The sequence below is a fragment of the Myodes glareolus genome, chromosome X (genome assembly GCF_982192425.1).
Source record: "Myodes glareolus chromosome X, mMyoGla1.1, whole genome shotgun sequence".
Lineage (NCBI taxonomy): Eukaryota > Metazoa > Chordata > Mammalia > Rodentia > Cricetidae > Myodes > Myodes glareolus.
In genome coordinates this window covers 117,454,944-117,475,713 of record NC_142053.1, presented here as the reverse complement: position 1 = coordinate 117,475,713, position 20,770 = coordinate 117,454,944, and the positions used below count along the sequence as shown (strand labels likewise).

Sequence of the window (20,770 nt, the reverse complement as noted above, 5' to 3'; positions counted from 1 at the left end):
TATATGTCATGTATATAATGTTTTCTTTCCCCAACTCCTTCCAGATCTCCCCTCCTTCCTTCTCACCCAACTTCATGCTCCTTTCTCTCTTTCTATAAAAAAATTCAAGCAAAAAAAAAACAAGACAAAAATGCCAAAACAAAACAAGAAAAGCACAAAAAGGCACATGAAGTTCATTTTTTCTGACCAATTACTACTGGGCATTGACCTGCCATGAAGTGTGGTTGATATACCCAGTGATATGCTATTAAAGAAAATTGATTTCCCTTTGCCAACAGATATTAATGGCAAATAGCTAGTTGATTAGGGGTGTTACTTTGTGTCCAGAACCCTCTGAGTGCTCTGGGACCCTGTGTAGGGTCCTATTGAACCTGTGCAGGTCCTATTGAACCTGTGCAGGTCCTATGCTTGCTGCCACAGTCTCTGTAAGTTCTTATGTGTATCAGTTCTGTTGTGTGTGGAAGTCAGTTTTTGGAATCATCCACCACCTCTGGCTCTTGGAATCTTTATGCCTTCTCTTCTGTATCCCTGAGCCTTAAGAAGAGGAGTTTGATAAAGACATCCATTTAGGACTGGGTGCTCCAAAGTCTCTTACTTTCTGCACATTGTCCAGCTAAGGGTCTCTGTGGTAATGCCCATCTACTACAAAAAGTATCTTCTCTGATGACGGTTGAGTGAGACATTTATCTATGGGCATTGCACTATGTCATTAGTCATTTTATTGCTATGCTTCTTTACAGAATAACAGTAGTAGGTTTTTCCCTAGATACACGGCCAATCTAGTCTCAGGTTATTAGCCACTTAAGCAGAATCAGATGTGGGTTCCATATCATGGAGTGAGACTTAAATCCAATCAAAAAGTAGTTGGTTGCTCCAGTAACATTTATGACACCATTGCAGCAGTATATGTTACAGGCATGTCACATTGTAGGTTGCAGTGTTTATAACTTATGACGTTGATGCTTACTTTACTACTCTGTTACCATGCAGAGTAACTTCAGCACCATAAATGCTAGTCAGTAAGTATGGAGTTTCCAGTTGGGTATCAGCTTGACTTCTCCATGTTTGATGACATAATTTAGTGTTGTCTGCAGCAATATAGCCTTCCTATCGGGTCATGGAAAGCAATCCTTGACAATCTCTTGTGATGTTTGGAATGTTCTATGGGAGCCCCTTGTCCAACAATTCAATAAGATGTAAACTGTTCCTGGTACAACCTCCAGTATTTTAAAAGATGGTTTTTCAGAGTTAAGCCACAGGTCTCCATTCTATTTAAATATGTATGTATGCCAAATTTATTTATGTGCTTATATATTTATGTATATTTATAATTGTAAAGATTGATTATAAAAACATCATATAAAGAATGTATTTTTAGCCTTCAATGTGCTAAAAAATTTAGTATAATTAATGCCCTTTAAAGATAATGAATATGCTTTTCAAAGGATCATGATTCAGTCAGCTATAATTATTTTATAGGACAAAAGATGCTGCTTAATGATGTGAAAATTTTTGACAGATTTTTTTATAAACTCCTTGAAAATAATCATATTTGTTAATGTGTGCTTCTTGTAAAACCACTTTTATTCACAAAAGTTAATAGAAACTGTATTACATCATCAAATTATATGGATTTTTATTTACACTAAAAACTAATAAGCCACTTTATAATGCTTGGTTATCAAGGGTTCCAAGTTCCTTATGGTTTGGAGAACAGGCAATAAACTTAAATAGTTTTTAAAACTTAAAGCTCTTTAAAATTTTGGCCAGTGAAATTCAAAGGTATACAGATGGTAGTGATTTTGAAATTGAATGGCTTCCTGTTTTAAGCCTAATAGGTTTGAAATGATAATCACACGAAGTGGTTTTCATATTGTGCGTCTTCTGCTTCCCTGTCCTACCCGGTCTGCCTGTTCAGGCCTATAGCTGTGCTTCTGTATCACTTGCTTTCTGAAATACTTTTTGTTTCTTTTTTCCAGGCATCTAGTGGAAATTATTATTTCATCCCTTACACTGTGACACCATGTGCTGATTATTTTTGCTGCGAAAGTGATGCCCAAAGGCGAGCCTCAGAGTACATGCAGCCCAACTGGGACACCATCCTGGGCCCATTGTGTATGCCCCTGGTGGACAAGTTCACTAGCCTCCTTAAGGACATCCGTGTGACCTCATGGTAATTTCCATCAGCCACCATAAATCCTGGGAGTCTTGGAGAAATTTTCCCATCACTTTCAGGGGAGTGACCAGGATGCCTAGAGAATAGGGGCCATTGGCCATCTACTTAATCATGTTGGAATCCATCATTACCCCCTTAGTGCCTCACTAAGCTGAGTTCCTGAGATGAAGCCAGAAGAGAACAGGGCATGGTCATAATTGGCCCAGGAGCTAGCCATGGTTTCCTATGTGACCTTGATAACATAATTCTTCTTCTCAATGTCTCTTTCCTCCTTTATAAAACAGGGAAGTTAACTCTGTGGTTGTTTTTAGTGGTCTGTTTTACCTCTAAGATTCTGTGTTTTCATAATTTTATGAACATAATTTTATACTCAGTTGTTCAGGTTCTCAAAATGCCAGAGCAAGGTTATTCTGACCTTAAGTTCTTGTCATAAGCATGCATTGAGTCAAGCTTCAACCAAACTGACCTCAGGATGTCCTGTGACTTGTTATCCATAGATTTATGTCATGTGGTATGGTGTCTACTCAGAGGCAGATTGGTTTGAGTGTGAATTCTGGCTTAGGTGATGGTTCATTGGGAAGCCTTGGAAAAGTCACTTCCCCTCTTTGAACCTTAGTGCTAAACAAATTGTACCTTCAGTGTTGTTAGTTGAAAAGTTAAAGGCAGGAAATGATTCTTAGCTAGAGTATCCCTGTTGTTTTGCTCACAGCCAATTTAAAGGATTTATTCCTGTAAGTTGTGTCATAAGAAGGATTTGTTCTTCCAAAACAAATGAAAATCCAAAGGGCTGGCAGAACTGACTTGGAATAAAATGTCAAGGACCTCATGTCATGCTTTGGCTGAGATCATGGCACCCTGAATGGTGAAGGGTTACTGTTAAAGTACTGGCATGAAAGTCACACTTGTTAACAGACTTCTCACCTTTTCTGTCCTGTTGCCCTTCCTTCAGATGCAGACTTTAGTGGGAAAGTCTAGAAACCCAGATGACAGCAGCAGAAAACAAATAAGGGGTGTTTTTTTTTTTGACACCTTGACAATTACTGCCTTACTTCAAGGAAAGATTTTAGTGAAGTTCAGAGAGAAACCTCTCCTAGTAGCATATTTTTAAGTTTAACAACGAGATCTGGCAGAGAAATCAGATGTCTTTGTAAGAAATAGATTCAAGTTTGTTTTTCATTCAGTAAATTCATGTATTAGGAAGAAAACAAGCTTTGTGGGGATTTGTTTTAATTTCCAAAAGCTCAAAAAACTATCCTGTGACTTGTGCCTGTCGATCATTAAGGAGAAGGTTAATGGTGCTTATGTTAGAAAACCTCTGTAACAGGGATAGCAGGTATGTCTTTAGCCCAAGTACCAACTCTGGCAGATTTATTATCTCTAGCTTGAGTTTTGTGCTAAAAAGCACTTAGAAACCATTTCCAAGTCCACAGTGATTAGCAACGTCCTCCCTCATGAGATGCGGAAATGGCTACATCCTTATTACATACCTGATAGTCCCAATACACCAGGCATAATTTCATTTGCATAAAAGTTACTGTTCATATTTTATTTTCTTTTTAAAGCGATTTTTTAGTTATCCTTGAAAACAAGTATAACTTTTCCCTTGTCAGGCCAAACTAAAAACACCTTAATAGCTTTGATGCCTTTGTAGTTTGCTGAATGGGCAATGGATTATACTCAACTTAATGACTCACTCAGCTAATAACAGAGTTTTAAACACTGGCAGAATCTACTAATTTGCTCACCATTAGTGTAATGGAAGTTGACAAATAAGGAAATAAAGAATGAAAGAAGTACACTGGCATTTTTTATATCAGAACCATTTCTGTAGGCTATCACTGTATTCTTAAATGTTAATTGAGGTCTTATTAGGAGCATTGAACCAGGTTATATACTGTGTGCACATTTATGTGCTATCACTTTATAATTATTTAGACTAAGTACTATTTTGTTCTTATTTTATCTGTGTTATTTCTCTTTCTCTAGAGTTGAGTTACTCTTCCCTAAGTGAGAAGCTTAAATTTGTTTTTTACGGTTATATAATTTCAGCTTCTTAATGAATTGATAACATTACTGCTTGGTAATGCCCAGGCTCTATTTTAAATTACTTTGAAAATAGACAAGATGCTTAAACTAATCTATGGTCATCATTGTAAATTGGCTACTATACCTCTAGATGAGGATGCTGTCCAAGTTTTAAATGAAGTATTACATAACTAATATTGGCTGAATGAGAGAATATTCAACTATTTCAGGGTAGATTTATACTGTTTTAAATGATTTACATACTTTCTTGTTTAGATTTTTATATTTGAAAATATTTTTTGCAGAAAAATTTAACAAGGAAAGGGAAAGGTGGAAGGTACAGTTGTCTGTAATCTTCCTGACATGGCCTCTGTGTACCCCTTGTTGGATTGCTCAAGAACAAATACATCACTAGTTTTCGTTCTCCTTCACCTGGGAACAGCTTCCTGACTACTAGCTGGGAACACTTAGTAGATGAAAATGTTTTTAAAATGAATTTGCCTGGGTTTTATGTCTTTTGGAGTTTTGTTTGGCTTTTGATAATCTGTTGGAAGTGGGGGAAATTAAATATCATGTAAACTTGCTTTTATGCTGTGTGTGTGTGTGTGTGTGTGTGTGTGTATATAAGGGAGTTGCACTAAATATTCTCTAGACTGTAAGTTAAGTTTTGAAGATACTTTTAAAGTTGTAATAAGATGAATTTTATTATCACCTACTATTTTTTGCTGCAGTATGCAAAAAAGTAGATATTATCATGTTTATTGGTATAGGAAGACTCAGGGATGGCCAAGGCCCCATATGTTATTGAGAACCGAGCTTTGTCTGAGCACTCCTTAAGAGAGTCTTGGATGAATGAATATAATGAGGGGTTTTTGTTTTCTTCTTCAGTGCTTATTACAAAGAAACCTTGTTAAATGACATCCGGAAAGCCAGAGAGAAATACCAGGGTGATGAACTGGCAAAAGAGTTGACTCGGATCAAATTCCGCATGGATAATATTGAGGTTCTGACTTCAGACATTATCATTAACTTACTTCTGTCCTACCGTGATATCCAGGTATGAAATATACTAAGGTGAGGCTAGCATATGCCTGACTTTTCTTTATTATAAGGAATTTCTCATACAAAGCATGCTTAGTTACATCAGGAGTGTGATGAAGAAGCTGCTCTTTCTAAATAAGCATATGGTCTAGATGGGCTGTTACAGATCCTTTAGAGGTAGTTTTGTTATATTAGAGCTGAAGTAAGCACTCCAACAAGAGCCCCTATTGTGCTTAAAATAAGAAACTAAGACTTCAACATTTTATGTATATTTTATTCTAGGTAATACTCCAAGCCTTTTGTAAATTCTGATTCATTAATCCTCTTAACCCTATGGTTTAGGTTTTCTCTCATTGTTTCTATTTTAGAAATGAAGAAATTTGAGGCACAGAGAAATTAAGTAACCTGCTCAGATTCACAGAGCGTGGTAAAGTCAAGATTCAAACAGAGGCTGACTAGCTCCATTGCCCTTGTTTTCAACTCTTCCAGAATTTCCTTTATGCTTTTGTCACACCTTTCTCTTTTTACCACAACTCCTCAGTGAGAGTAGGCATAGCTGGGCTATGTTAAATGACTAGAGAAGCAGATGCTTATTCTAATATAGACATCAGCAGTTACTGGAAAATATTGAAACTCAGGTTATGAGGTGTGGAATCCTAAAGGGAAACTGAGGATTTCTCTTCAAAATTGAATTTGTTTTAAGGGTATCTTGCATCTCTTCTTTCTGGAGGCACAAAAGATAATATGCTTTACTTGTAGAATACCACAGAGCTGCACTAGAGATTGTTGATCCCAATTCTGTAAAGCTGAATGATGGTGCGAGACATTCATTTATGGTCTGGACCGAGAACAGAGTCAGCTGCTAAGGAACCCATGGCCTGAGTGACAAACAGAAAGCTACCTGCTTTTAATAACAGCTGCTGGTATTATGCAACAAGAAAATGTGATTGACATTTCTCAAACTATTTGTTTGGTTTTCTATTTGATTTTGTTGTTCTTATTTGGAGATGGGCTTATGTAGTTTTAAGTTTTGAACTTGCCATGTAGCTGAACTCCCAATGCTCCTGCTTTTGCTTCCACAAAGCAATGATTGCTACCACACCCTGGCTCTTGAAATGTTTCTCTGAGTTGCTGACTTTCTTTTACTCTTCCCTTCCTGAATGGCTTCAGTTCTTAACTTTTCATTGTTAGAACTCTTAAGCCCAAAGAAGAGCTGGAAGTTTCCTTGGATATAGTGTCTTCTCTTTTTTCTGAGGCAGCAGCATCAAAGTCTAAAGCTAAGTATTAGGTTTCTGTAGGAAGATCCTCTCTACTGACTGACTGGCAGTGAGTTGGCCAATACCAGTAATATCTAACCCTGGCTAAATGGGTATCTATTGGTGGCACTGCCAAAATGGAACCCAGTGGAGACACACATGGTAGCAATTTAACCCCTGGGGTAATGTATGCAGCATTTAGAGCACTAGTTCTTAGCTTGCTGGTATTTGGCGTTGTCTGGAGAGACATTCTAGTTGTCAAAACTGACTGTGTAGGGCTGGGGTACTTGTGGTTTCTAGTAGAGATGCAGCTACCCGTCCAACAATAAATACATGGACAGCATTCTGGAGCAGAAATGTAAGCCTAGAATACCAACAGTGCTTCAGTTAAGAAATTCTAACTTAGATTAATTTGATTGATTTAGGCAAAATAGGAAGGAGTAATATGTTTTATCCATTTGCATTGGAAAGTCACTAGGTCTTTTGTGTGTATTTATCCAATTCATTTTAACGCAGTTCTGCTGCTGGTATTAGCCCTCCCACACTCAACATACAACATCTTTTTTCTTGTTGCTAAACTCACATGTGTTCCTATCTTTGGATTTAATAAAAATTTTATTTTATTTTTGTTTTTGTTTGTTTGCTTTTTTGAGACAGGGTTTCTCTGTAGCTTTGGTGCCTGTCCTGGAACTAGCTCTTGTAGACCAGGCTGGCCTCAAACTTACAGAGATTTGCCTGCCTCTGCCTCCTGAGTGCTGGGATTAAATTTTTTATTGATCCTTTTGTGCTCTCTGATAACAGAAATTCCTCTTCTGTCTCATTTATATTCTTTTTTTTTGATATTTTTTCTCTGTACTTGTAAAGGCTACAATTTCACTAAATACTGTCTGCTAGGAAAGGTTTCTCTTTAAATTTAGAGGCTGTCTTATGTTTATAACTATTCAGAAAAATCTATGAAGAACTGTTTCCTCTTTCTCACACTCTGAGACATTTTTCCAACAGGACTATGATGCAATGGTCAAGCTGGTAGAAACACTGAAGATGCTGCCTACATGTGATTTGGCTGATCAGCACAACATTAAATTCCACTATGCATTTGCACTGAATAGGTAAGAATGATTATGTGTAGGGTTTGTGAACATGTGACCTGCTAAATTCATCTGCTGTCTTTTATCATTCATTAGATTTGATCCAAGTCATATGCTAATTGCTGAAGGTATGAGAATGCACAAAGTACTTTGCCTTTGGAGCATGTATTTTCTTAAATCAGACCGTCTGGTCTATATAACTCTTGTGTCAAAAAAAATTCTAATAGCTTGGGGAGAGATAAGTTTAATGAAGGATTTGTCCAAAGTTATATAGATAAAAGTATAGCAGAAGGAGAGCGTTTTTCTGTTTAGGGGTATAAAAGCTTCTTTGTATTTTTTAGTCTAAGTTTGAAAGAATTATATCATGGATGGGAGATGGTAGGATGTGGAGGATAGTGAAAAACCATTACATTTGGCTGGAGTGTGAGCATAGAATTCTTTTTGCATAAGGTGCATCTAAGTAATATCAGGTAAAACCAGAACACAAGACTCAAGTGAAGGGAAATACAGGCTATAAAGTTAAGCATAGAGGATGGGATTATACACATGAAAAAGGTATTGCTGGGTGGTGGTGGTACATGCCTTTAATCCCAGCACACTTTAATTCCAGGCCAGAGGTAGATGAATCTCTCTGAGTTCAAGGTCAGCCTGGTCTACAGAGCTCATTCCTTGTCAGCCAGGGATGCACAAAGAAACCGTGCCTCAAATAAATAAATAGATAGATAGATAGATAGATAGATAGATAGATAGATAATAAATGAAATAGAAAAGAAAAAAGGTATTAATGGTATCTTTTAGGCTATGGGGGACTAGCTGAAGCAGTAAGGTTGATGTTGCACAATAGATAATTATGGGGTCTTAGTTAGAATTCCTATTGCTGCAGTGAAACACCATAACCAAAAAGCAAGTTGGGGAGGAAAGGGTTTATTTAAGGCTTATACTTCCACATCACTGTTAGTCATCGAAGGAAGTCAGGGAAAGAACTCAAACAGGGCAGAGCTGATACAGAAGCCATGGAGGAGTACTACCTTTACTGGCTTACTTCGCATGTCTTGCTCAACCTACTTTCTTAAAGAACTGAGAACCACCATCCCAGGGATGGCACCCCCCACAATGGGCTGGCCCTCCCCCATAAATCACTCATTAAGAAAATCCCTTACAGGCTTGCCTACAGCCTGATTTTCTAGAGGCATTTTCTCAATTGAGGATCCCTCCTCTCTGATTTTGACAAGCTTTTGACAAGTTGACTAAAAACTAGTCAGTATAAATTGTGTTGATTTTATTTCCTGTGTGTGTGCATTCATGTGTGTGTGCTTGCATGTTCGTGTTGTGTTTGTATGTGTGTGTATGCATGCATGTATATGTGTAAGTTAGAAAGTGTTGCCTAGAGACTGCAAGCCTCCAAAGCTTAAATAGTAGGTAAATTAGCTAAAATGATGTAGCAAAGAGCCTGCAAATCCAATGATTTAAATAAGACTGAAATTTTTCTCTTGCATAGCAGGATAGAGTTGAGGGAACCAGGCTGTTAGCACAGCAGCAGTGCTCTAGAAATTGCTTTTAGACTTAGTACCCAACCATTTTATAGGTTTTTGTTGTCCCCTAGACAAGCAGTTTTCAATTTGTGTTACAACACTTTGTGGGATTGAATGACTTTTCGTAGGGGTTGTGTATCAAATATCTCGCATATCAGATATTTACATTATGAGTCATAATGGTAGCAAAATTATTACTATGAAGTAGCAACAAAAATAACATTGGGGGCCACCACAACATGAGAAACTATATTTAAGGGGTCACAGCATTAGAAAGACTGAGAACCACTGCCCTAGCATGTTGGCATCATCTACATAGTTGAAGCTAGTTTACTGCCTCTCTTACACTACAACCTGTGGGCCATGATTACAGACAAGAAGAAAGTGAGAGCCAAATTATTTCCTTTCTCTCCCTTATTAATTCTTTCAGGATTTTGTACACTGTGTTTTGATTGTTTCATCACCCTCCCCCAACTACCCCAAGATACACCCCTCTTACCTCCCCACCCAAATTTGTATCCCCACTTTTTTAAACCCATCGAGTCCAATTTATGATGCCTGTATATTCTTGGTTGTGCTGTTGACCTACCAGGAGCTACACTTTAAAAAAAAACTAACCCTTCCTTTCTCTACACTAATAATTGCTAATAGCTTCTTGAGTAGGGGGCAAGACTTCATGCCCATCCCACTTCTCCATGCTGAGATTTTGTCTGGCTTGAACTAGCACAGGTCTTGTGTATGTTGTCACAGTCATTGTGAGTGCATGTGGAATTGCATTATGTGTCTAGAAAACACTGTAGTCATCTATTACTTCTGGATCTTACACTCTTTCTGTCCCCTCTTCTGCAGTGATCCTGGGACCTCTGGAGGAGAATGGTTCAGTATATATGTTCCATTTAGGGCTGAGTATTCAACAGTGTCTCGTTCCTTGTACCTTGACCAGTTGTAAATGTTTGTTAATCACCATCCACTACACATAGAAGTTTCTCTGATGATGGTTGAGAGATGCATTAATCTCGGAATTACTAGGAATCTGTTTAATACTATGTTTATTTAGTAGAATAATAGTAGATTATATTCTAGGGCTATAGGTTTTTGGCCTGATAATAAAGTATGGGTTTCATCTTCTGGACTTGGGCTTAAATCCATTCAGAAGGTGGTTGTTACTGGCATGATGTTCATGACACTATTGCACTACTGGGGGTGTCTTGCTAGATCAGATGTGTGTGTGTGTACATATACACATATATGCATATATACATGTGTATATATGTGTGTACATAAACATATATTCATATATACATATATGTATACATATGTGTGCATGTGTGCATACTCATAAAGAAGGAGTTGAAAGAGAGTCACCCTATAATGAGGCAACAGTGCCTCTACCAGACGCCATAGACTAACAAATAAAAATCCCCATGCTAGGAATGGGTTGCCTCTTTTGGAGTTGTTGGCCAGTAAGTTTCCATAGACCCCCAACATTACAAGTGATTGTCAGTGCTATTGGTTACCCTATTCATCTTGTTGGCAAGACTCTGTTCTAATAATACTACATACTTGATTCATAGAGCATGAAGAAGTCAAGCTGTTACTCATCTGGAAGCTCCATCCTTGTAGGATAGCTTTCCTAGTGTGGAAAAGTGCTATGTATGCTACCAGAGAAGAAAAGTGAGGGATTTTCTTTAATGTGGTGTCTTAGTTAAGGTTACTATTGCTGTGCTGAAATACCATGACCAAAAGCAACTTTGGGAGGAAAGGGTTTATTTGGCTTACTGTTTATCATTGATAGAACTCAGGACAGGAACTCAAACAGGGCAGGAACCTGGAGGCAGGAGCTGATTCAGAGACCTTGGAGTAGTGCTGCTTACTGGCTTGCTCCTCATGACTTGCTCAGCCTGATTTCTTATAGAACCCAGGACCACCAGCCCAGGGATGAAGTCACATCTCTTAAATCAAAATTTTGACAGCAGTTAAAAATGTGTAGATTTTAAATAAATAATTTGATGAATTTGAGAAATGAATATACACATCTAAACAATACCCCTGCCAAAATAAAAACAAAATCATCCTAGAAGTTTCTTGTTCAGCATTGTCTGCAACCTCTGCCTCTCCATAGGCAACTAATGTTGCAACTGCTATCTCCATATATCAGTCTTCCTTGTCCTTAAACTTGTATCACACAACATACTCTCTTCTGTGTTTAAGTTCAGGACTTCAACAGCATGTTGATGATATTCATATATGCTGATGTGTGTTTCACTAGTTAGTTTTTGTTGTTGTAGAATATTCTATTGAATAGATATACCATGATTTATTCATTTTACTAATGAGGGACATTTAGGATGCTCCATGTTTGGAATCCTAAAACAAATGCCTTTATAAACATTTCTTGTACATGTTTTTACATAGAAATACGCATACATTTATGTTGAACATATATTATGCATATGTAGTAGATACCAGAAAATAATGATGGAATTTTGATTCATCAAGAGAAGGAGACATCATGATCTCTTTGAAAATGTGTGTTCTCTTTCATGTTCTTCACCCCAAACCCCAGTGGCTTTTAAGCTCAACATCCCAAAGTAGGGGAAGCATTTTAAGAATGAAGGTCAACCTTCGTTAAACCTGGGAAAACAAAGTCTAACAATCCTGTTCCCCCAGTGTAGTGAGCTCCAATTTTAGTAACACTTGCCTCCATGTGATTGATTGTTGAGTTAAAGGAACTGTGTCATCACTTGTGAAAATTTTGAGAAAATTTCTAGTGAACTGTAAAAACTATAAAAATTAGCTTGTTAAATAAGAACTGGGAGCTATATGTATGCTGCTTGTTGCTAATTTTTAGCTAGACAGAATAGAGTGTCCGCATTTTCAAATAGTGAATAAAATAATGATTACTGTTCTCTCAAAGGAATGAAAGAATAAAACAGGATTTGAGGTGGAAAACTGACATCTAAAAATGGATATGAGATGATTCAAAGACAAATTTCCAATCTGGAGGGAGAATAGTTGGTATTGCGCACAAAACCAACATCCCTTATGCTTTCTGGTCTCATTGTCTCCTGTCAAGTACTGGCTCCGTTGAGCCCAGGCAAGGGTCCTTGGTACTGAGAACCTTATTTTTCACATTATAAGCTAAGAGTTTCCAGTTGATTCATCTGTATACATAGTCTTTAAGTTCATGTTTCTATTTTAACTTGTCCAGTTGTAGTAGGGTATGGCTTTGTATACAATTTGAAGGAAGTTGTAGTACTACCTTATATGTATAAGGGAAAATAGTGATGGGGAAAAGGGAGTATTCCTGCGTTTCAGCTGACCTTTAACTTTTATGAAGTGAACCAAAACATGACCATAAATTAGTTACTAAAGGTTGGCAGGCATGAATGATGTTTGACCCTCAGATGGCAAGGACTCCCTGTCAGTGGGAAAGCTGGCTTGAACCAGCCAGCATTTCCTGGTATCTTCCACTTGACTGCATTCAGAAGCCCATTCAAAGCTACTTGAAGTTTCCACTGAGCAGTTAAACTTCTTGCCTCTCATGGTGTAGAATCCTTTATGAGCAATTTTATATTTGCTATTGCTCTTATAGACAAGACTTTACTATGTGCTAGTGTGTACTAGTTCAGGCATAATATTCTAACCAAGGATCTAGCCAGCAGGCTGAAAGATGACTATGCTAGACAGTGTTTTTATTTTTGTTTTCTATCACCATTATGTTATCCGAGAGAAACAATTTAAAGGAGGAAATATTTCATTTGGCTCTCAGCTTCAGAAGTTTTAGACCATAGTACTCAGATCCATCATAGTACTCAGATCTATGGTGAGGCAGGATATGGTAGGGGGTCATAGAAAGAGCAGAAAAGTTCACTTTGTACCTTACAGAAAGAAAAAGGGAAAGAGGGAGATAAGATACATCTTTTCATAGCATGTCTCCACTGACTCACTTCCTCCTAATGATGATACCATATTACTGATCCATCAACATACTGACTAGATCAGAGGCTTTAGATCTAGTCATTTCCAAAAGGTCCATCAGCTGGCAACTAAGCACCTAATATATGTGGTTATTTCATATCCAAAATATAACATTCTACCTCTGCCATCCTAAAATCTTATATGTGTCTTACAATACAAAATGCATTCAATCTACTTCCAAGAGTCAATATAATCTTAGCAGTTCTGGCAGTGTTTAAAAGTCCAAGCCCAAAGTCTCTTTGAAGACTAAAGGGAAACTATTAGTTGTGAACCTCTGTAAAATGTAGAAGTCGTGCTGTATACATTCCACATTCAAAGGCACTGGAAAAAATTCCAGTCCCAAAAGAAGAAATGGGGCCAAAAAAGAGGAATGGGACAAAAGAAAGACTAGAACCCAGGAAGACAAACCTTAAATCCTATAGATGCATGTCTAGCATCCATGACATGTGGTGCCATTATGTGAGCTCTAGGTGGGTTAGGATTGTCCTGTTGCTGTGGCCTTGCTGTTTGCAACCTAAATGACCTTTTAGGTTGGTCCTATTCACCCCCTGCAGCTTTCTTTAGTTGTTCAAGTTTCTGATATCCCTAGTATTTTTATCTGCACAGCTTTACACATTGCCCTCTAGGTGTTGCCTGCAGGGATCTTGATCCTGCTACAAATTGCCTACCCTCCCAGGCTTTCTTTTGAAATCTGGGTAAAGCCTCATGATCCCATAACTCTTGTTTTCTGTATCCTTGTAAAAACAGCATCTCATGAGCAACATCAAGGTCTGTTGCCAGCTAAAGCAGTATCTGTGCCCTCCTTGGACTATGGCTTCAGTGGCCTATAAGTGCTTGGATGAGTGAACATGGAGAAACACTTTCCAAGTGGCCTTATGCCAGCAGAGAGCCGTACAACTCTTTTTTCAAAGCACAATCTTTCAAATTAATTAATCTTTATACCCCTGAGTCTGAATGACTGGGTCTTGGTCATTCCTGAAGATAATCAAGGTATATTTACTATTGTCCTGATGCAAAATAGTTGGCATCTTTTAATGGCCCAGAGCTCTTCAGCAGTCATATTTTCCTTGATCCCAACATTAGCTGCTGCTTTTCTGCTCAAGTTGTAAAATATCCCAATCTTTCTGCTTACAATTCTCATTGTAAACTTGGGTAAAAGCAGGCAATGATAGATGTCACAATCTGAATGACCACTTCCCTTGAACTTTCCTCTGCCAAATTTAGTAGTTTACCACCTTTATTTTTCTTATTAAATTTATTTTTTGTATATGGGTGTTTTTTCTTCATGTATGTCTATACCATTTGCATGCATTATACCTGTGGAGGCCAGAAGAGGTATGAATCAGCTGGAATTGGAGTTATAGAGTTTGTGAGACACCATGTGGGTGCTGGTGATTGAACCCAAGTCTCTTAGAAGAGCAACAGATACTCTTAACCACTGAGCCATCTCCCCAGCCCAGTCTGTCACCTTTAAGTTCATCTTGCTGTAAAATCTCAAGACACTGTAGACGGGTTCTTTTTCATGATATTATAATATGGATATCATCTAGTCTTAATTCCCAGTAGAGTTCTTGTTCCCATTTGAAATAGCATAAGCACAACCTTTACTGTCTACATTTTATTAGCCTCTGGTCTTTTGAACTCTCGCCAGAATCACCCATCAAACTTGGTTACAAACTTTTTAGCTTATATCTCTAAATGTTTTCAAACTCTTAGGGAAACCAATTCCAATGGCTTCTGAACCACATTATCAGGTAAACCCATAATTACAGTCCCACATGCCTGCATCTATAAAGTTTTAAAAGCTGAATTTAAAAGATATCTCTTATTAGAAATGCTTGGGACTAAAGTATTTTTTTTGTTGTTTTTAGGGTTTCCCCCAAGATTTTAGAATATTTACATACGTTACCATTTGAATACTTTGGTATTCATCAAAAATATGAAATCGGGGCTGGAGAGATAACCCAGCAGTTAAGATCTCTGGCTGAGCTATTTTTTCAGAGAACCTGGATTTGATTCCTAACACCTACACAGCTCAGAACAGTCTGTAACTCCAGTCCCAGAGGATCTGTTGCCCTTTCCTTCCATCCATGGACACTGCATGCACATGGTACACAGACATATTCAAGCAAAACATCCATCTACATAAAAATAAATTTAATTTTTTTAGAAATCTGGATGTCCAAATATGATACCCTTAAATTTTTGGATTTTTAGGTTAGGTATATGCAACCTGAATTACTTGGAATAGTCATGGCATGAAGCAGGTGTTTATCTATGGCTATTAATATCACTGTGTACTTTGATCTTTCATAGTTTACCAAGCTTCAGTGATAGCTTCTGACCACTCCCAAGTATCAAAACAATTGACAAAATGCAGAGATTGCCATCAAATGGATATACTTATCAAAGGAGAATCCCACCCAGCAGTGTTATATCATATTTAATGATAAATTTAAAACAATGTTGTTGCCATTTTTCTGTCAGACAATGAAAGTACAGATATAAAATAATTAAAATCAGTAAAGGAGTTTTGAGGGTAGTTGTCTTCACTACTTAATACCAATCTTTCTAATAAGATTTAGAATGTGTTTTTGTGTTTATTTTTATCTTGTATATTTTGGGGGGAAATCCCTTCTCAATTTCTCCTGTGATTTAAGGTATTTTTTTTTTACTTTATAACAGAGTCAGATATGGGAGAATTTGTGTTAACACATCTTCCTTTTTGAGTGTTTTTTTTAAAATTTTAGGTTAGCATAGCATTTTTATTGTTGTTTTTAAATAACCTTTTGAAATTTATCATACTGAGTAATGGGTTTAATTACAGTATTTCTGGATTTTTTGGATTATGATATAACATCATATTTTGCTTATCTCCCCATTATCTTTCCTTGTCCTGACCCCTGCTGTTCTTTTTTCCCCTGATACTTCCTTCGGTTTTCATGTTACAACTATATATATATATTTAAATCTTAGATTCTGCATATGAAAAAATGTGATATTTACCTTTGGTTTAACAAAGCTTTCATCTTTGAACCTCGATATCCAGAAAATTTCAGTGATATGTCATTACTAGTCAATCACTTCATTGGTGCTTTAAGGCTCATGGTAGTTAAGTATTGGCAGCTACCAGATTAAGATGTCATTTTAAGAGCCAAGACATTATTTGTAATACATTTTGACATATAAAATAAAGCATTAATCATTAACCATTTGCTTTAGTCCTGTTCCATTGCTGTGAAGAGACACTATGACCAAGGCAGCTTTTAAAAGATAAGGGATTTAATTGGGAGGTTGCTTTCAGTTTCAGAGGTTTACTCCATTATCAGCATGGTGGGAAGCATGGTAGCATGTAGGCAGACACTGGAACAGTAGCTGAGAGCTACATCCTGAACCAGAGGCAGAGAAAGAGAGAGACAGAGATTGACTGACTGGGTTTGGCATGGGCTTTTGAAACCTCAAAGGCTACCCCAGTAATGTCCTTCTGCTACTACCTACTTCAACAAGGCCATACCTCCTAATCTTTGTAATCCTTCTCAAATAGTGCAAATTCCTGGTGACTAAGAATTCAAATATATGGGGGGGGCATTCTTATTCAAACCACCACACCATTTCTTGAGGAGATCTAATCTGTTAGCAAGTCCTCCACTTGGCATTAAATGAACAGCATGTGGACATTATCGATTGCTTGGATATTTAATTCCCATATTGAATCTGGAAGAGCAAATTGTAAGTCTGCATTTATACTTGGAGAAATCACATTCTCATTTTAACCCAAGGATTCCATGAAAGTTTAAAAATAAAAAGCCTCGTTTATAGAAACTACTGAGATTTCCATGTAGATTCAGTCTCTCTTATGTCTCAGAGTGTGTATTAAGAGAATTCACACGCATTCATTTCTTTTGATACTGCCCTTGAAATAGGGCATAAAAGAAAAGGGGAAGTAGATTTGCAGATTTGTCAGGACACATTTTTGAAGGGGGACACAAGAATCACCAGATCAATACTATTCCTCTCCCTTCTAAGTTCAAGGATAGTAGTTCACATTTTAGGCTAAATACTGTCAGTATCATAGTTTCAGGTAGTCCTTTACAGGACTCCCATGCTTGGATGTGTGTGAAAAAAAAATTCTAGTGTATCACAACTGTCACTAAAGCAATATGGAGAAGAGACTATTATGCCTGTGTTATGGGAGCTGTCAAAAAGTATCTATGTGGTAGGGCATGTTTTTATTTGGGAATTATGTGACTATATTCCACCTCCACTTTGTTGATGTCTACCCAGTCACCTGTAAGCAAGTCATGTGACTTCTCAGGAATTAGAACCTCACAAAGATTAAAAATAAAAAGAGAGAGCCAGGCATTAGTGGCACATGCCTTTAATTCCAGTACTGGGGAGGCAGAGGCAGGCAGATCTCTTGTGAGTTCGAGGCAAGCCTGGGTTACAAGAGACAGGCTCCAAAGCTACGGAGAAACTCTGTCTCGAAAAAAATAAAATAAAAAGCATGGTAGTAAGATGGCTTAGCAGGTAAAGGTACTGCCAAACCTGACCACCAGCAATCAATTCCAAGGACCCACATGCTAGGTAAAGGAAATTAATTCCCACAAATTGACCGTCACATGGATGCTGTGGCGTATTTATATACATACACGCTCACACCTGCATGAATACTCAATGAGTGTAATAAAAAATGTAAAAGGAAAATGAGTTATATGTTGTGTACCAACCTTTTGGTTGTACTCAGTGCACAGTTGCAAGATCACCTGGCACTACCCCAAGTATTTCAGTAATGGATGTTGACAAGATGAAAGGTAGGGTCTGACTATAATGATCAGTTTAGTTCAGCCTGAATGAAGGGCACATTTATGATAGAAATAGGTAGCTGGGAAGGAAGGCTGGTGCTAGAGATTGAGGACCACATACTTATGAGGGATTTAGATTTTGTTCTGTAGATACTAGGGTGTTTCTGTTGAATAAGCAGGGCACCCATGTGAGCTGCTCTCTGTGTAGTCTTATCTTTAAGCAGGTCACCAACCTTTTCTGAACCCATTGGTCCTCTTTAAAATGAGACAACAACAAAAAGTTGGATCAGATGGTCTTAAATATTGCTTTTCTTTAAAATTTTCCATGACTTTGTAACAAGAAGAAGCAAAGTTTATTAAATGATCATAGCTTTTTTTGAGACCTTTCCTTTATAGAGGACCCTTTATCCTGACAACAATCTCATAGATAGAAGCTCAGTTCTGTCACCACTTGGGGGGAGAGTGCAGCAGGCTATATATGCTTTCAGATATCACATTGTATTCATGAATGTTTTATTTAAACAGATTTTATAAACACATGGGCTAGCAAAAAGCCATATTTAGAATTTATTCCATTGCTAAGTGCCAAACTTACTCAAATCATTTGTCCTCTTCCTTGATCAGTACCCGTCTGGTTTTGTTGGTTTTGCTGCTTGTGAATTTAGAGGCAATTTCAGGTTGATAATTTTAACAGGAAATTTCCTTAGTAAGAACTAAGTTCAGTTGTTATTTTTCTACCATGTATAGTACTCTTGGGTTTGATTCCCTAGTACCATGTAAACCAGGTATGGTGGCAAACACCTGTAAGCCCAACACCTAGGATGTAGAAGCAGGAAACTCAGAAGTTCAAGGTCTTCCTTCCTACTAACTCAAGAGCAGTCTGGAATACATGAGATCCTGTTGAAAGAGGGATACGGGAGAAGGAGAGAGAGAAAACTTTCTATGTACTATAAAGTTACAGTCTAGATTCTCCCCTAGAATCAGCCTCTGAAAAACAATGAGGTACACATAACTTATTTGGGTGGTGACCATTTCCTCCCTTCTATTCCCCTTCCCAGTTTACTCAGGAGATCTTAACTATTTCCCTTTCCTTAGGCTCTCCATGTGTATCCCTCTAAGGGTCCTCTTTTTTACCTAGCTTCTCTGGGGTTGTGGTTCAAGCCTGATTATCCTTTGCTTTACATCTAATATCCACTTATGAGTACATGTTTGTCTTTCTGGGAAAAACTTTTTTAAGCAATTATTTTATTTTATTTGTGTAATGCTTAGTATAACTGAAATTAACAAGACATAAAAAGCTTGATTTTTTTTTAGAATGCTTCTGGGCAATGTACATGGTAAATCCTTGTCAGATTAATTGCTATGAACTTAGTTTTCAAGAATATTCTTAGTATAGAAATGACAGTATTATTAAGGCTGTAATACATGTAAAATGATAGATTAATGTTGTTTAGCTAACTGATAGCTTTGCATGGTGGGAATTACAGGAGATTATAGTACTAATGAACAGTAACATTAACAGTAACAGTAACAGTAACATAATATCTAGGTTAGCTTGTTCTATATATAATAATGGCTAAATTATCAAGTGTTGAGATGGTAGCTGGTATCTTACATTTCTAAGATAAATTTTAATGTAACTGTTATAACATTAAAACTAAAAACTATTGCCTGTCTGTATTCTCCTATTTCTAATGTATTTTTTTTTATTTTTGAGAATTTCTTTGGATTGGGGACTTAGCTCAGTGGTAGAGCGCTTGCCTAGCAAGCTCAAGGCCCTGTATCTGACCTCAGCTTCAGAAAGAAAAAAAAGGAAAAGAATTTCTTACATGACTATTGATTGTATTTACATCATTGCATCATTTCCACACCTCCATCTCCCTTTTCACCTTCCAAACCTTCCTATCTGCCCTCACTGTCTCTCAAGTGAACATTTTTTATTTGCTATGATGTAATATTTCTCTATTCAAAAGTGGTTTTAACCTGGGTGAATTGTCACACCTGTTGTCCCAGCTACTAAAATGCTGAGGCAAGTGGAGCTTTTGAGCCTAGGAGTTTGAGACTGCCTGAGCAACCTAGGGAAGCCCCCGTCTCAAACACATGTTCTGTTTGAGTGCCTGATAAGTGAGGACCAAGAAAACTTTTAGCAGTACATTCTGGATTATGTACATATACGTGGAGCATCTTCTGAGAGCAACGTGGGAGAGTCACTAAAATGAGAAAACTACCCCATGACCCCTCCTTTATGAACAGATGGAGACTGTTGGTACTCTCACTGATCCAAATGAAACATCAAATCCAAATGCTAATTATCAAATGACCTTCTAGAATGAGAAAATTTTTGCAAAATATTTTTATTATTATCTAGAATTTCATACATGTGTAAAGTGTATCTTGATCATATCCATCCCCAACTCCTCCCTGAAACTTCCCCCAGGCTGCTCCTAAATACACCTCCCTCCAAAATTTATATCATCTTTTTTTTTTTAAAAAAATCACACTGAGTCCAATTTGTGTTGTTTATATGTTCATGGGTGTAGGATCATCCATTTAGGTGTGGGCTACCTACTAGTGACTGCCCACCTCAAAGTAAAGTCATTCTTCTTACTCCAGCAGCTGTCATCTGCCAGTAACCCCTCAGCTAGGGCTAGAGCATCTGGAATCCACTGCCCCCAACACATACCATGTTAAACTTTTTACCTGGCTTGATAGTCTACTGGTCTTAAGCTGGTAACCACAGTTGCTGTGTTTTCCTGTGTGCAATAGCCATGTCATGCCCAGAAGACAGCATTTCGCAGCACCCCTTCCCATCTTGTAGCTCTTAAGTTCTTTTCACCCCCTTCTTCTGAGATGTTCCCTTAACATTGGG

General features: G+C 37.5%; 1 protein-coding gene across 1 annotated transcript in view; it reads left to right on the top strand.

Annotated features, from left to right (window-relative positions):
- The window catches only part of Map3k15 (mitogen-activated protein kinase kinase kinase 15), a 121,839-nt gene that overhangs the window by 33,989 nt on the left and 67,080 nt on the right, over nt 1–20,770 (top strand). The window contains exons 4-6 of the mRNA XM_085684891.2: nt 1,980–2,173; nt 5,090–5,258; nt 7,501–7,607. Of these exons, the coding sequence (XP_085541017.1) occupies nt 1,980–2,173; nt 5,090–5,258; nt 7,501–7,607 (470 nt within the window). The remainder of the gene's footprint in view (nt 1–1,979; nt 2,174–5,089; nt 5,259–7,500; nt 7,608–20,770) is intronic.